Source organism: Mobula hypostoma, chromosome 3 (genome assembly GCF_963921235.1).
Source record: "Mobula hypostoma chromosome 3, sMobHyp1.1, whole genome shotgun sequence".
Classification (NCBI taxonomy): Eukaryota; Metazoa; Chordata; class Chondrichthyes; order Myliobatiformes; family Myliobatidae; genus Mobula; species Mobula hypostoma.
Window position 1 is genome coordinate 18,795,970 of NC_086099.1, and position 17,288 is coordinate 18,813,257.

At 42.6% G+C, this 17,288-nt stretch overlaps 1 protein-coding gene across 1 annotated transcript in view; it reads left to right on the top strand.

Annotated features, from left to right (window-relative positions):
• Nucleotides 1-8,769: 8,769 nt before the first annotated feature.
• The window catches only part of LOC134343357 (uncharacterized), a 56,027-nt gene continuing 47,508 nt past the window's right edge, over nt 8,770-17,288 (top strand). Inside the window, exon 1 of the mRNA XM_063042057.1 lies at nt 8,770-9,121. Coding sequence (XP_062898127.1) covers nt 9,061-9,121 — 61 coding nt within the window. The 5' untranslated portion in view covers nt 8,770-9,060. The remainder of the gene's footprint in view (nt 9,122-17,288) is intronic.

Below are 17,288 nucleotides of genomic sequence, written 5' to 3' on the forward strand. Positions count from 1 at the left end.
ACCATATCAAAAGTCCAAAGTAAGTTGTGTGTCACCATACACAACTGTGAGATCATATGAAATGATTTCTGCTGTGGACCTGTTGTGCCAGAACACAAATTGAAGTGGATCTAAGTCAGTCCCAAGGCTGGAGTTGATAAGTTTCATCACCAACATCTCAAAGCATTTCATCACAGTGGATGTGAGTGCTACTGGCCAATAATCATTGAGCCAGATTACAACATTCTTCGACCACAAGACATAGAAACAGAATTAGGCCATTTGGCCCATCAGGTCTGCTATGCATTCCAACATGGTTGATGCATTCTCTCTCTCAACCCCATTCTCCTTGGGCACTGGTATAATCGAAACCTGTTTGAATTGATATTCAGACTGTTTCATTCCTAAACCAATTTCATTGTTAATAACATTTTCAAAATATATGTTTGGAATTATTATAAAGTTTATTGATGAAAACTTCCATCACTTTGTCTCCCCTGTTCCAGTAATTTATTTGTTACCTGATCTGATGTAAGCACCAGCAGTCCAGACTGCAGAATAATGAGTGTTCGCAGACTTTAAAACTTAGAAGTCAACACAGCTAAGGATCAAAGTCTGAAAGTTCAAAATAAATGTATTTTCAAAGTACATATATGTCACTATACTACTCTGAGATTTTCTTACAGGTATTCATAGTAAATAGAATGAAACACAATAGAATCAATTAAAACTATACATGACAGAGGACAAACAGCCAATGTACAAAAGGAAAGAAATAAAATAATAAAGAAATATTGAGAACATGAGTTGTAGAGTCCTTGAAAGTGACTCCATAGGTTGTAGAATCAATTCAGTGTTGGGGAGCTGCCACTAAGAGTTAACATTGTTTCTTATTACTATTTCCATGGCTCTGAGAAAAATCTGAAAGTATTGAGCATTTTGGTTACAAGAAAAGAGGGAATGACAAGTAAAATGAGTCACAGCAGAAAACCTGTATCTGGCATTTTATGACTAGAACATGTGAAATTAATGAAATCTATTTTTTATTGATGTATCATGAGCAAAACTCTTACATGAGACATAGAAGAAGAAAAAGCTTTAGACATCAAGGTGCTGGGATTTGCATCATTATTCTTCACTGTAATCTTATTCCTGGTAAATTATGTATTTTCATTATCCAATTACTAATAAATGCAGTGTTTGATCCTTGGAGTATTGTGTTGTATGCAATTTGGTATAAACAATTCAATAGAAAGCAATAATTCTGCAAAATTTGCAAATATTTAGATATCTTAAAATGACATTGGAATAGAGGGAAACACGAGGAAATCTGCAAATGCTGGAAATTCAAGCAACACACATACACAGAAAATGCTGGTGAATGCAGCAGGCCAGACAGCACCTATAGGAAGAGGTACGGTCGACGTTTCGGGCCAAAACGTCGACTGTTCCTCTTCCTATAGGTGCTGCCTGGCCTGCTGCGTTCACCAGCATATTCTGTGTGTGTTGCTGGAATAGAGGGAAATTTGTACATCTTTCTGCACAATATTGTGTTGTTTGACAGTAAACCACAAATAATTTTGTGGCTCCCTGTGACCTGGTGACATCAGGACAAGAGTGAATGACAAAATAGTGGACAAATTGACATCCTTTCAATTCAGAATGAGGAAATTAATCCGGTCTCCAAAGCACTGGGGTATCCTTAGTGTTTCCAAACAAAGAAAGTTGCAGGATTGGTTATATGTCATATTCAGCGATGTGCTTGTCATCTTCCCACCCGTGCAGGGATACATGGGAAAATTGCTTTGGGGAAGCCAGCTTCCTAAAAGGTGAGCATTCACTTAAAAGAACTTTGTAAAAGAACTAGTGAAGTGGGTTAACACGTATAAAATGCTGGAGGAGCTCAGCAGGCCAGGCAACATCTATGGAAATGAATTAACAGTTTTCATTTCAGTCTGAGGCCTTCATCAGTTAAGTGAGTACAAAGGTAAGAGTCATGCACATTTTTGAAAGGAGTTTTGAACAATCTATCTTGTGTACTGTATTCCATCATGTATTTCCCCCTCTTTAAGAAATTAGAGACAGAGCAAGGCTATTGAATCCATTGAGCTTATGCCAGCTTTCAATTCACTTCGCCCACATAAAGCATCTGGCCTGGCTTGTATCCTTATATCCTGCGCAGATTAGCTGCCCGGGTATTTGCAGATATTTTTAACTTTTCCCGACATCCAGCTGACATGATTTAAGAAGACTGCGATCATCCTGTTACCCAAGTTAATGTGCCTTAATAGCTACCAGCCAGTGGCTCTAACTTCCACCATCTTGAAGTGTTTTGACAGGCTGCTCATGGCATGCATTAACTCCAGGCTCCCTGACAGCCTTAACCCACTGCGTTTTGCCTACTTCTGAAGCAAGTCTACAGTTCAAGTTCAAGTTTATTGTCATTCAACCGTACACGTGTATACCACCAAATAAGACAATGTTCCTCTGGACCAAGCTACAGAATACAGTACATACAGTAGTGCTAGAAAGTTTGTGAACTCTATAGAATTTTATCTATTTCTGCATAAATATGACCTAAATATGATCAGATCTTCACGTAGGTCCCAAAACTGGATAAAGAGAACCCAATTAAATAACACAAAAAAACATTTTAGAGTCCTTGAAAGTGAATCCATAGGTTGTGGAATCAGCACAGTGTTGGAGTGTGTGATCTCCTTTGGTTCAAAAGCCTGATGGTTGTGGGGTAATAACTGTTCCTGAACCTTGTGATGTGAGTCTTGAGGCTCTGCTACCTAACTGATGGCAGCAGGGAGAAGCGAGCATGTCCTGGATGGTGGTGGGCCTTGATGATGAATACTGCTTTCCTGCAACAGCGCTCGGAGAGTGGCCTCCTCTGAGGTTCCAAAAATAAATTTCTGATTTATTAGCCGTTTCCTTAAAGCTGTGCCACGACTAAACAGCCAAGTTCTTCCCTTCTGTGTAATGGGCTTGCCACCTATTTTACAAGTGGCACAAGTATCCTCCATGTTTGGTTATTTTATTTAGAGATACTGCATGGAACAGGCCTATCGGACCCAATAAGCCAGCGCAGCCCAATCACACCCATGTGACCAATTAACCTACTAACCCGTACATTTTTGGAATGTGAGCAGAAACTGCAGCGCCCAGAGAAAACCTGTACAGTCATCTGGAAAACGTATAAACTCCTTACCGACAGTGGTAGAATTAAACCCGGGTCACTTGCTCTGTAATAATGTTACACCAACCACTATGCTACCGTGTTGCCACAGAATGGCTACCCAATAAAAGTTGGAACTAGTCTGTTAGCAGATCTTTGTTTCCAAATGGCCTTTCATAGAATTTCAAAGGCCCTTTAACCCCAGCCTTTGTCCTCACAGAAACATGGAAATTAGGAGAAGAATGAGAAAGGTTCTAGTACTTCAGGATGAGGAAGGATCTAGGAGAAGGATATTTGGTCCTTTGAGATTTCTGATGATTCAGTACAATATGGCTAATCCTCCATCTCAACATTCCTCCTACTCCCTCTACCTTCTTGCTCTGACTCCTCATTTATTTTGCTCCAGTCCTGATGAAGGGTCTCAGCCCAAAACATTGACTACTCTTTTCCATAGATGCTGCCTGGCCTGCTGAGTTTCTCCAGCATTTGGTGTGTGTTGCTAGGATTTCCAGCATCTGCAGATTTTCTCGTTTCCCTTGATGCCTTTTGTGTCTAGAAATCTGTCCACCTCCTTGTTAAATATATTCAGTGAATTAGCTTCCAACACTATTAATAGTCCTAAAGAAGAGTCTCAGCCTGAATGGTTGATTCTTTATTCACTTCTATGGATGCTACCTGACCTGCTGAGTTCCTCCAGTATTTTGTGTGTGTTGCTTTGGACTTCCAGTAGCTGCAGACTCTTTTGTGTTTGTCATTAATAGATAGAAACGAAGCTAAGTTGCCAGGTTTCCCAGGGTAGGGAAGTCTAAAACTACATTTAAGGTGAGAGGGAGAAAAAACTTAAGAGACCTCAGGGGCAGAGGGGAGATAAACTGCCGGAGGAAGCTGTAGATGAGAACTTTTGGACAGGTACGTAGATAGAAAACTTTACATGGATAAAGCATTTCACAGGTGTGCTACACATAAAGTGAACAAATTTCTCCTCACCTCACTTCCTACCCTATATCCTGAGAGAGGCTCCTTGTTCAATACTGCACCTTTTCCCAACTAAAGGAAAAATTATGCATCTAGTTTGGTCTAGCACGATCAGATTTTTGGTGTTTTTTAATGTGTACTTTCTCCACTCATTATTTTTAATTCCAGGGAATATGAATCTAGCCAACCTAATCTCTCCTTCCACAATACACTTACCAACACAAGAAGCAGTCCAGTGCACCTTCGTCGCATATCTCTGTATGTTTCATTTGCTAAGGAGACCAAAACAGCCCACAGGAGTCTGAGTAAGGTCACACCTGGACCTTGCATAATTGTAGTAGGACATTTTTGCACTAATTGCCTTGTCACGATCTCCCTTACCTGTGACATTTACCAGGAGCATTGTATACGAAGGGTGTGAAGCCTTGCTGGGGATCCCTACCACCCATCCCATAATCTTTTTGACCCACTACCATCAGAAAGGAGGTACAGGAGCATTAGGACCAAGACTGCCAGACTGGGTAACAGCTTCTTCCCTCAGACTGTGAGACTAATTAATGCCTTGCCAACAGCAAGGTCTTTTCACTAGGATAGCGAGCCTTTTGCTGTTTACAAACTGCATGCACACAACATGCAGTTTGAATTATATTTTATTCACTTATTTGTGGTAATATTTTGTTTTACGTGCTGTGTGTGATATATGTTTTGTGGACGCACTGTGGTCCAGAAGAACGTTGTTTCATTTGGTTATACCATTTTTATGGACAGTCAGATGATAATAAACTTGAATTTGAATGAAGGCCAACACACTATTTGTCTTCTTTATTACTTGTTGCACTCATTTGCATGTTTGCTTTCAGTGGCTGATCTACTAGGACACTGGAGTCCCTTTGTACATGAACATTTCCCAGTCTGCCTCTATTTAAATAATACAGTGTCTTTCTGTTTTCCTACCAAACTGCATCTGACATATATTTATCTAATAACTCAATTTGTCCAAATCACCTTGCATCCCGAAAAACTCATTTCCACCCAGCTCTGTGTCATTTGCAAATTTAGAAAATAATACCCGAAGAACATAGAATGTTACATCACAGCACAGTACAGTTCCTTCAACCCACAGTGTTATGCCAACCTTTTAACCTACTATAAGATCAATCTAACCCTTCCTTCCTACATTGCCCTCCACTTTTCTATTATCCATGTGCCTATATTAGAATTTCTTAAATGCCCCTAATATATCTACCTCTACCACCACCCCTAGCAGGGTGTTCCATGCACTCACCACCTTCTGTTTAAAGAAAAATTACCTGTGACATCCCCTTTCCTCCAATCAACCTAAAATTATGCCCCCTAGTGTTAGCCATTTCCACCCTGGGAAAAAGTCTCTGGCTGTCCACTTGATCTATGCCTCTTGTCTTGTACACTTCTATCAAGTTACCTCGCATTCTCCTTCACTCCAAAGAGGAAAAGGGCCTTATCTAAATTGTTCCTGCAACCAAATCCTTTTAATATACAGTATTCACAAACAAGAGAAAATCTGCAGATGCTGGAAAACAAAGTAATACACACAAAATGCTGGAGGAACTCAGCAGGCCAGGGAACATCTATGGAAAACGGTGAACAGTTGACATTTCTGGCCAAGACCCTTCATATTGATTGTCTTTTGTCAATCTATGTAGATTGTTATCTCCAATCTCCTGTTTGATGTTGATCCCTGCATTATTACAAATCTTGGATCCTTGAGTCCACCTCACACAGTTCCATCCTCCTGCAGGTGACCACAATTCTAATGTAGTTATTCTAAGGGGCTTATCTGTCTTCTGGAGCAAAATCTCTCGGTAACCTTTCCTTTCATCAGATGATCTTGTAACATTTACGGATCAGACTCCATCTCCTCAGTTCACTCAATGTCAGCAAGACCAAGGAACTGATTGTAGACTTCAGGAGAGGGAAACCAGAGGTCCAGTGAGGATCAGAGGTGGAGAGGGTCAGCAACTTTAAATTCCTAAGCATTACTATCTTAGAGGACCTGTCCTGGACCCATCACATAACCGTAACTGCAAAGAAAGCACGACAATGTCACTACGTCCATAGGAGTCTGTGGAGATTCAGCATGACATCAAAAACATTGACAAACTTCTATAGATGTGTCGTGGAGAGGGTATTGATTGGCCGCATCACGGCCTGGTTTGGGAACACCAATGTCTTTGAATGGAAGATCTCACAAAAGGTAGTGGATTCAGCCCAGCACATCACGGATAAAGCCCGCCCAACCATACAGCACATTTACATGAAACACTGTCGTAGGAAAGCAGCATCCATTATCAAGATCCACACCACTCAGGCAATGCTGCCATCAAGTAGAAGGTACAGGTGCCTCAGAGCTCACGCCACCAGTATCAAGAACAGTTACTACTCCTCAATAATCAGGCTCTTGAACGAAAGAGGATAACTACACTCATCTATTGAGATGACAACCAATGATCTCACTTTAAGGACTCTCTATCTTGTTATTTCATATTCTTGTTATTTATTGCTATTTATTTATCTTTGCATTTCCACAGTTTGTTGCCTTCTGTGCTCTGGTTGATCTTTCATTGATCCTGTTATAGTTATTATTTTATAGTTTTGCTGAGAATGGCACAGGAAATGAATCTCAGGGTTGTATGTAGTGACTCTGATAATAAAGTTTACTTTGAACTTTGAACACCAAACTTCCTCAGACCACAGACTTTACCATAATTGTTGTTGCTTTGGACACAAAATCCACAAATTGCAACAGTTCCACATCTTGAGTGTTAATCAAACTACTAATTTCAGTTTACAAAAGGAAGCTTGGTTGTAAATTTTAGTAATTTCATGTTAACTTAAAACTTAACCCATAATCACTACCAAGTAGTTCATGTCTTATCTGTACATATGAAACATTACCTGCCCCATTCTGTTATAAAGTAATTGATCAAAATGCCAATGTGGAACACCTTTTATTAGTCACCATGATCGCTACCTCACCAGCCTCTACTCGCAAACAATTTAGGCATTTTAAACCTAACTTTTTAAATTAGCAGAATTAGAATCAGATTCAGGTTTAGTGTCACTGACATTTATTTATTTATTTATCAGGATACAGTGTGGAATAGGCCCTTCAATCCTGTGATTTAATCCTAGCCTAACCACAGGCCAATTTACAATGACCAATAGCCTACCAAAAGATACATCTTTGGATGGAGGAAACCAGAGCACCCAGAGGAAACCCACACCATCACAGAAAGAAAGTACAAACTCTTTACAGGCAGCAGTGGGAATTGAACCTAGGTCACCTGTACTGTAAAACATGTGCTAACCACTACACCACCGTGCTGCCCGTTGTCATGAAATGTGTTGTTTTGTGGTAGCAGTGGAGTACAATACATAAAAATTACTATAAATTACAATAAGAAATAAACAGTATACAGGTATACAGTATTCAAAAGTTTAAATCCTTTCCATAGGTTTCAGTGAGATCCCCCCACCATTCTTCTGAATTCCAATGAGTAAAGGCCCAGAGCCATCAAATAAAATCCATCACAAGCCCCTGTCCCTATTATATTCATAAGTAATGTTTATTGTTTTATCAGTTATACACATTTCCAGTTCCATCCGAGGGCAGTTGTTAAACAACAGAAGGATACAGCAGGTGAAGAAGGCAGTTCACCTTCCCAGGAGCAATCAGGGATGTGTGCCTCCTGACTTTTAGACCATAAGAACATGAGGAAGAACTTCTTCACTCAGAGGGTGGTGGGTGCGTGCAGCGTACTGCCAACGGAAGTTAGTCCTGACGAAGGGTCTCGGCCCAAAACTGTACCCCTTCCTGGAGATGCTGCCTGGCCTCCTGTGTTCACCAGCAACTTTTATGTGTGTCACTTGAAATTCTAGCATCTGCAGACTTCCTCGTGTTTGCCAGCGGAAGTGGTGGGTTCGGATTTGATTTCAACATTTAAGAGAAATTTGGTGGGGGGGGGAATATGAAGGGCTATGGTCTGGGTGCAGGTTGGTAGGACTAGACAGATTAATAGTTTGGCACAGACTAGATGGGCTGAAGGGCCTGTTTCTGTGCAGTAGAGTTCTATGAATCTAAGACCATAAAACATGGGAGTGGAATTAGAACATTTGGCCCACCGATTCTGTTCCTCCATTCCAATATGGCTGATTTATCATCCCTCTCAATCCCATTCTCTTGCCTTCTGCCTGTAACTTGTCAACCTCCACTTTAAAAATACCCAATGACTTGGCCTCCATAGCCGTCTGTGGCAATGAATTCCACAGATTCTCCACCCTCTGGCTAAAGAACTTTCTCCTCATCGCTGTTCTGAAGGGACCGACAGAACTGAAAAATAAACTCGCGGTCTTCTTCTCCATATATTAGATTTATTTCCAAAACTTTCTTTATGTGTTAGATTAGTGAACCGCGTCAAACGTTTGTTGCTATTAATTTTGCATAGTAGGAATATCATCTCAGGGACGTCAAACCTAGTTGATCTAAAGCAATCCGATCACAATAAAAGGGTCTATTCGAGTTTGTCCACCCCTTCTCCAGAATTGACTCAACCAACCTATTCAATAATTCTGTCCACGTAACTTTAGCGATGCTAGTTCCAGCAGACAGTCCGATTTATCTTCAAGTAAGCAGAATTTAACAATGTTTCCCAACCTTGAGACGGGAGTTAATGGCACAACTTGATATGTGATGTCTTGCTTAGATAAATTTAAAGAGAGAAGTCTGCTTTAAATGACCGATTAGTACTTATTTTAGCGAAGCGAAGGAAAGATTCAGATCGGTGCAAAAAACATTTGAGTGTTCTTTCTGCGACATAGTCGCGACAGCAGAATAGTGTTTGCTTACCCGCAGACGTTACTCATTAGGGAGCCTGACAGAAGCTGAGATGAGGCTTGTCACCTTGGTGCTGCTTGCCGCCTGTTTTCCTCAAGTAACTTTATTTAAAGGTAAGGCGAACTTCCCCTTTAATATTTTACCTTCATGGAGGATGCGCGATTTGAACGTTTTCTCAATCAATGTGGTTCATATCTGAAATCTGGCATTGCGTCAAAAATAAACCATAGTTGAGTGTAATGGGGACTGGATACTGGGAAGGCGGAAACTTGAAAGGTAACTAATTGCAAGAAAGTTTTGTGTCTGAGATGCAGGCTATAAAAATCATTTAAAGATCATTGTTAAACCAATAAATATATCCATGCAAATGGAACAAAGTGTCACGAAGTGTCATTAAGATTCCAAACAGCAGCATTGGATTCGCGCCACAGACCCACTCTCACTGCTCCAGGTTCAGGAACAGTTATTACCCCTCGGCCAACAGGCTCTTGCACCAAAGGGGCTTAACTTGACTCACCCCATCACTGAACTGTTTCCACAACCTATGGGCTCACTTCCAAAGGCTCTTCATCTCATATTCTCGATATTTATTGCTTATTTTTTTCTTTGGTATTTGCGCAGTTTGCTTGCTTTTGCACATTAGGTGCGGTCTTTCATTGTGGTTCTTGGATTTACTGTGTATGCCTGCAAGAAAACGAATCTCGGGGTTGTATATGGTGACATATATGCACTTTCATAATAAATTTACCTTGAAGTTTTGAACTGATATTTCGTGCATCTTCTTTTTGTTTCCCAAACTAAATCGCGCTTTTGCCTGTTGAATTTCGTCAGCCACGCTCTTTCTGTCATTCATTAGCGACCGAAATTCTGCTATTAACTTCCCCACAGTTTACTAAGTTTTGTTTCATTTTCGTACTTTGAAAGTATAATCTCAGTACAATAAACCAAGTCAAAGTAGGCGTGGTCCAAGTACTAAAATTTTGTTCATTTCTCTCCAATAAAGTTAACTGTTTTCTGCATTCTGAAACAGTTTTCACTTCGACGTTCTTCAGCCCGAGATTCGTGGATCTGTGGAATTTGTTGCCACAGGCGGCTGTGGAGGCCATGTCATTGGGTATATTTAAGGCAGAGGTTGATAGATTCTTGATAAGTCAGGGCATGAAGATATGCGAGGAGAAGACAGCAGATTGGGGCTGAGAGGGAAATGGATTCGCCATAGCAGAGCAGACTCGTTGGGCCAAATGGCCTAATTCTGCTGATATATTTTATGGTCTTATGTCTTATGGCTCCCACTGTAATCCTACGGTATTCAACTTGATAAAATCTGCATTATGTGATGCTTAATCAAATGTTAATTACAAACCAAAAATCATAAAACTGCAATTAGTGGAGAATGAATTTTTTTAAAAACACAAAATCTTGTAAACATTCAGCCGATAAGGAAGTATTCGTGAAAAGTTTATAGCACACAGAATATAACATGGGAAAATGAGGTCATCCACTGAAATAGAAATAAGTTTTTAGATGGTGGGAGCTTGAAAGGCTGTTGGTTCTGTATTTAAAGGAACGTTGTTGTGAACTAACCTACAAACTGGTAGGTCATTGGAATGTGGAAAGTCACTGGAGCACCCAGAGGAATTTCACATGTTCACAGGGAGGACATACAAACTCCTTCCAGACAGCACCAGAATTAAACTGATTGCCACGCCTCAGCAATAACTCTTACACTCAGAACTACTCAGCAGGGCTGGGTAAGGTCACTCAGTGCTGAATGTTCAAGACAGAAATGATAGATTTTAAAAATTGTTATAATTCATTCTTTCTCTCACTCTCCTTTTTCTCCTCTGTCCCTCTGAATATACCCCTTGCCCATCCTCTTCGTTTCCCCCCCCCTTGTCTTTCTTCCCGGACCTCCTGTCCCACGATCCTCTCGTATCCCTTTTGCCTATCACCTGTCCAGCTCTTGGCTCCATCCCTCCCCCTCCTGTCTTCTCCTATCATTTTGGATCTCCCCCTCCCCCTCCAACTTTCAAATCCCTTACTCACTCTTCCTTCAGTTAGTCCTGACGAAGTGTCTCGGCCTGAAACGTCGACTGTACCTCTTCCTAGAGATGCCGCCTGGCCTGCTGCGTTCACCAGCAACTTTGATGTGTGTTGCTTGAATTTCCAGCATCTGCAGAATTCCTGTTGTTTATAATTAAGATGCCTTCCCTGTCATTTCTGGGGATGTCAACTAGGCAGGGCAGCTTGAAGAAATCTCAGAACAACTACCACCAGTTTATCACCTGTGGACCAGAGGAGCCCACACACTTGATCTCTGTTGTACCACCATCAAGAACACTTACCGTGCCATCCCAACGCCCACACTTTGGAAAGTCCGATCACCTGGTTGTACTTCTACTCTCAGTGCATAGGCAGAGATTAAAGACAGCATCAGCAGTGGTGAGGTCCAAGAAGATACTGTCAAGGGAGGCAGAAGAACACTTACAGGTCTGCTTCGAGTTGGTGGACGAGACAATATTCAGAGATTTATCTTTGAGTCTGAAAGAATATCTCACCGTTGTCACTGACTTCATCAAGACCTGTGTGGGACTTCAAGAACATACTCAACATTCCCAAAACAAAAACCATGGATGAGCCAGGAGTTTTGTTGTTTGCTGAGGGCTGGGTCTGTGGCATTCAAGACTGGTGATCCAGATCTATGCAAGAAGCACAGGTATAACCTATTTCGAGAGCGAAAAACAATTCTGATTGAAGTTAGAGATGGAATCAGATGGACATCAGCTCTGGCAGGGTTTGCAAGGCAAAACGTAGCATCATGAGGGGCTGTGATGGGCTTAACGACTTTTATGTATGCTTTGAAAAGGAGAATAACACTACAGGTGTGAATCCCTGCAGCATCTGTGACCTCTGTCTCAGAGGCTGACATCGGAACATCCTTCAAGATGTCAGGCCCTGATAGGGTAGCTGGTAGGGCATTGAAAACCTGTGCCAGCCAATTGACGGGAGTGTTCAAGGACATCTTCAATCTCCCACGGCTACAGTCAAAGGTTCCCACCAGCTTCAAAGGAAGAGCAGGGGGAGTTGCCTCAATGACTATTGCCCAGTTGCACTCACATCCACTGTGTTTTGAGATGTTGGTCACGCCCAGAATCAACTCCTGCCAAAGCAAGAAGCTGGACCAACTGCAATTTGCCTAGAGCCCCAATAGGTCTATAGCAGTCAATACCACTAGCTCTCCACTTGGCCTTGGATCACCGAGACAGCAGCATTCCCTAAGTCAGGATGCTATTTATTGATTGCAGCTCAGCGTTCAACACAATTATATCCTCAGTTCTAATCAGCAAGTTCCAAAACCTAGGCCTCTATATCTTCCTCTGCAACTGGATACTCAACTTCCTCATTGGGCGCCCACAGTCAGTGCCGATCCGACATCTCTTCCTCACTGGCACACCTCAAGGATGTGTGCTTAACCCACTGCTCAACTCTCTCTACAGCCATGACTGTGTGGCTAGGCCCAGTTCAAACGCCATCTATAACTTTGCTGATGACACAACTTATTGTTGACAGAATTTCAGATGGTGACGAGGTGATGTCACAGCAACAACCAATGTCCGTAAAGTCAAGGGATTGGTTATGGACTTCTGGAAGGTGAAGTTGAGGGGACATACACCAGTCCCATCAAGAGATCAGAAATGGAGAGGATGAGCAGTTTCAAGCTCCTGGGTGTCAACATCTCTGAAGATCGAGCCTGGGCCCAACATTGATGCAATCACAAAGAAGGCACAACAGCAGCTTTATTTCATTGGAAGTTTGGGGAGATTTGGAATGTCATCAGAGACTTGCAAATTTCTGCAGATGTACTGTGGAGAGCATTCTAGCTCGTTGCCTCACCATGGTATGGAGGGGCCACTGCGCAGGATTGGAAAAAGCTGCAGAAATTTGTAAACTCAGCCAACTCCATCATGGCACCAGCCTCCTCAGCACTGAGGACACCTTCAAAAGGCGATGCCTCCAAACGGTGGCATCTGTCATTAAGGACTCCCATCACCCAGGACATGCTTCTTCTAGTTGCTACCATTAAGGAGGAGGGATGGAGTATGAAGACACACCACCAAGGTTTCAGGAGCAGCTTCTTCCCCCTGCCATCAGAGTTCTGAATGGACAATGAACCCATGTACACTATCTCTCTATTGTTATTCTTTCTTTGCTCTCTTTTGGAACTACATATTTAATTTATTTATATATCTTATATATATATTTCTTATTGTAATTTATAGATTTTTATTATTATATATTGCACTGTGCTACTGCTGCAAAAGAACAAATTTCACGATATACAGAACTATGCAAGAGTTAAGAGTTAAAAGTACACGTGGACTAAGATGTTAACTGTCCTGTGCTATCACCAGTGGGATCATCAATTGATCTGCCACCTGTCTTCAGGAGTTTCGGCCCGCTTATGATCAAGACTCCCTCGAGGTGGTGGGCCAGCAGTGCTAAAGCACCACCTCCCACTGGTGAGCTTAAAAACTTGGCTTCTGCCTCTATCAGAGTTGTTGGTCACTTCCATCCAACAGATAGTCTGCTCTTCAGGTGTCTATGCAACTATTGAAGGGTTTGCAAGATATGTATACACTGTCTGACTATCTGCCCCTCTGGACATACTTGGTCCACACCCATGCTGATCCTTCCTCTGCTGCCTCAGCTACAGCCCTGCTGGTTGACTTGATCTCTCTTCGAGTGAAGCCAAGGTCACGCAGCCACTTCTGGAAAGTGAACGCAATAAACCCACGGCAGCCTACTTCGAATGGATAGCATGAGACCTTCCACCCTCTGTCTCTGCACTCTGATCTTAATTCTGCATACTTGGTTAACTTGGGCTCATGGGCTTCATCAATGTTGTCTTCCCAGGGGACTGTGAGTTCACCAATAACCACTTCTTTGCTGGTGTCAGACCATACGATTATATCTGGACGCAATGTGGTGAAAGCTATTTGCTCCGGGAAACTGCCTTTCCTGTCCAGGTTGGCCTTGACACACCAATCATTGGCTGAAGAAAGTATGCTTGGTCGTGAGCCTGTGCTGTACACTCTTGACTTGGAGCCTTCTTTCACAAATGATATGCGATGTTCTGTGCAGCATGGGGCATGAGATAAGTTGTGCTGCAGTACTCTCTGCTCAACCACTTCTGTCACAACTTTGAGAACGTTGTTATGTCTCCAAGTGTACATGCCGCTGGAAAGATTGACTCTGCATGCACTCAAAATATGTTGAAGTGTTCTCTTCTCACCACAAGCAGCACACCTGTCTGTCTTATCTTCATACCAGGTGCTGAGGTTGGCAGGTGTTAGGAGCAGATCATACGCTGCTCTGCATAGAAAAGAAATGCGGAGCAGTTCCATCTGCCACAGAACATTCCAGGATAGATGTCGTTGTTCAACACTTTCCCACCAGGTCCAAGCCCCTTGTTTGGCCAGGCCAGCTGTTTTAGCTAACCTCTTCTCCTTTTCCACCTCTCGTACTTATTGTGTTACAAGCTCATGGTGCTCCTTACCTGTAGAAGATGACCACCACTTATGGGTTGTCCATCCAAGTCCCTGGCAGCCTAGATGGATAGCCCCAACCGTCTCCTTGTTTTTCAATCTACACTCTGCCTCATCAACTGCTACATGGGCTGACCACTTCCTGCCTGATCTCATATCCGGCTGGGTGTTCTTGATGACAGGGTCTTTTGAGTCTCGAAGCATCAAGAATGATCTTACCTTGGCAACCTTGACCTCTTCAATAAGGGATTGCACTGGGATGGTAAGCTTTGTCTGGCTACTGTGGATTGCAGCATTGGTGAGGCTGCTCGGTACTCCAAACCACTTCTTCACATACTTGTTGATCTTCCGTTCCATTGCCTCAACATGCGACATTGCCACTTCATAGACAGTTAGTGGCCACATTATCTGTGGCATCAGTCCGCACTGCAAGCACCACAACTTCAACTTGCCAGGCAAGCCACACTTGTCAACAGACATCAGACCTCTGCTGATCTGTTCTCCTGTCTCCTGAACCCTCTTGGTGTCTCTCAGCTCCTCTGTGTACCATCGCCCGAGGCTCTTAACTGGTTGGGCCTGAATGGATGGAATCTCCTCTCCACAAAGGATGAAATGAAAGTCAACCAGCTTTCCTCTCCTAAGAACAAGGCTCCTTGACTTCTTGGTCTTGAACTTCATTCTTCCTCAATCCATTAGCTCCTTGAGTCTAGATAGTACATCTTCCACTGCCTCCGTGCTGGGACCCAAAAAGATGAGATCATCCATGAACGCTCATATTGGCAGTAACTCCCCTCCACCATCAAGTGCGACACCTGGTCCCACTGATTCTGTAGCCCTCACAATGACCTCCATGGCTAACACAAAAAGGATGGGTGAAATTTCACATCCCATTGGGATTCCAACATCCAAGCTCTGCCACCTAGTTGTAAACTGCTGAGTGGAAAACCTCATCCAGAAATCGTTGTAGTACTGCATAACGAAGTTCCTCACCTCACCTTAGCAGGAATCTATAGGAATTCCATCGCAAACTCAACCAGGACATGGGGAACAGAACCATATGCATTTGCCAGATCAAGCCAAACTACAGCCAGATTTCTTCTCAACCTTTTTGACTCCTGGATGGTATGCCATATCATACTAGAATGTTCAAGACATCCTGGGAAGCCTGGTATTCCTGCCTTCTGCACAGATGTATTTACTAATCCATTCTCTACCACAAATGAAGATATTCTTTCTGCCAAAATGCCAAACATAATCTTCCCCTCTACGTTCAGGAGTGAAATTGGTCGGAACTGATTCAATGTAGAAGAATTCTCTTCCTTCGGGATGTATACTCCTTCAGCCTCACTCCATGACAAAGGAACAACACCTTGTCTCCACCCCACCTTTAACAGTCTCCACAAGTATTTCCTCAGCTCTCCACCCTTCTTAAACACCTTATACGGCACTCCATTAGGTCCTGGCACTGAGCCTGACCTTGCCTTTCTGATGAACCGTTCGACTTCTGCCAGTTTGGGTTCTGACAGATCGAACTTCACTCCTGGCTTGGTAGGCTTCACAAGCCCTGAAATGTCAAGCAAAGGAGCCTCCCGCTGTTCGTTAGAGTAAGTGCTTGCCAGGTGATCCTCAAGTTCTTGTTGAGAGATGTTAAGCTGCCGGCTCTTACTTTGTTCAAACAGTTTCTTTGTGAACTTGTGAGGGTTCTCAAAGAACGACTTTCTTGCCTTCTCTCTCTTATTTCTCTTTTTACGTTGTGACTCTGCACGACGGAGTGATGCTAACTTTATTCGAAAATGCTCTCGGAGATCAGCAAGCCTTGGCTTGTCACCCTCACTTGCTACCTTCCACCTCTGTCTCAACGATCTAAGCTCTCTCCTCAACCTACTGATCTCCTTCTGGCGCCTGCTTGGTTGCTGTGTAGGCTTTGCTTTCTTCAACTCAACCAAACCAAATCTGTACTTTCTAACATCGTAAATCATATCATCCATCACTTCCAACTTTCTCTTTGATGTTCCCCTGAGAGTGTTCTCCAACATCATACTGATATCCTCATCAAATACACGCCAAGCCTTCTCATCTGCCATTGCTGACCACTTGACCTTCCTCTTCTTCTCTACCTCCTCACCATCGCCATCATGCGAAGGATCTACCTGGGTACTGTGGTCTGAAACCTGACCTGGGTTATCTCTCGTCTGACCTGGATGACTCTCTCCAGAGCGAATCGCTGTGGCTTGTGAATCAGTGGTTGAAAAGACCATATCATCTGTGCTTGGTGAAGTAATCTCATCTTCATCCACTGGCATGGAATAGCACCTCAGCTTTGCTTGGTGGATTCGTACACCTTTAATGCTGGAAAACACTCTCCCACACCAACACACCGGACACTCAGAGCCTCTTATCCTAGCTCTTGGTCGTAGTCGTTCCCTGTAATTAACTGTATCCGTCCATCATTCTCTCTCCCTCTTGGAGGCACATATAAAACATTCTGTAAAGCAAAGATGTTTTCAAAAATAATGAAATGAAATGTTTTTAAATATCAAAAAAATACAATAAAGAGCAGTAAACAGTAAAAAACAAAATCAAATCAATATTTGGTGTGACCATCCTTTGCCTTTAAAACTGCATCAGTTCTCTTAGGTACACTGTCGTGCAGTTTTATAAGAAAATTGGCTGTTAGGTTGTTCCAAGCCTCTTGGAGAACTTGCCACAGTTCTTCTGCAGACTTTGGCTGTCT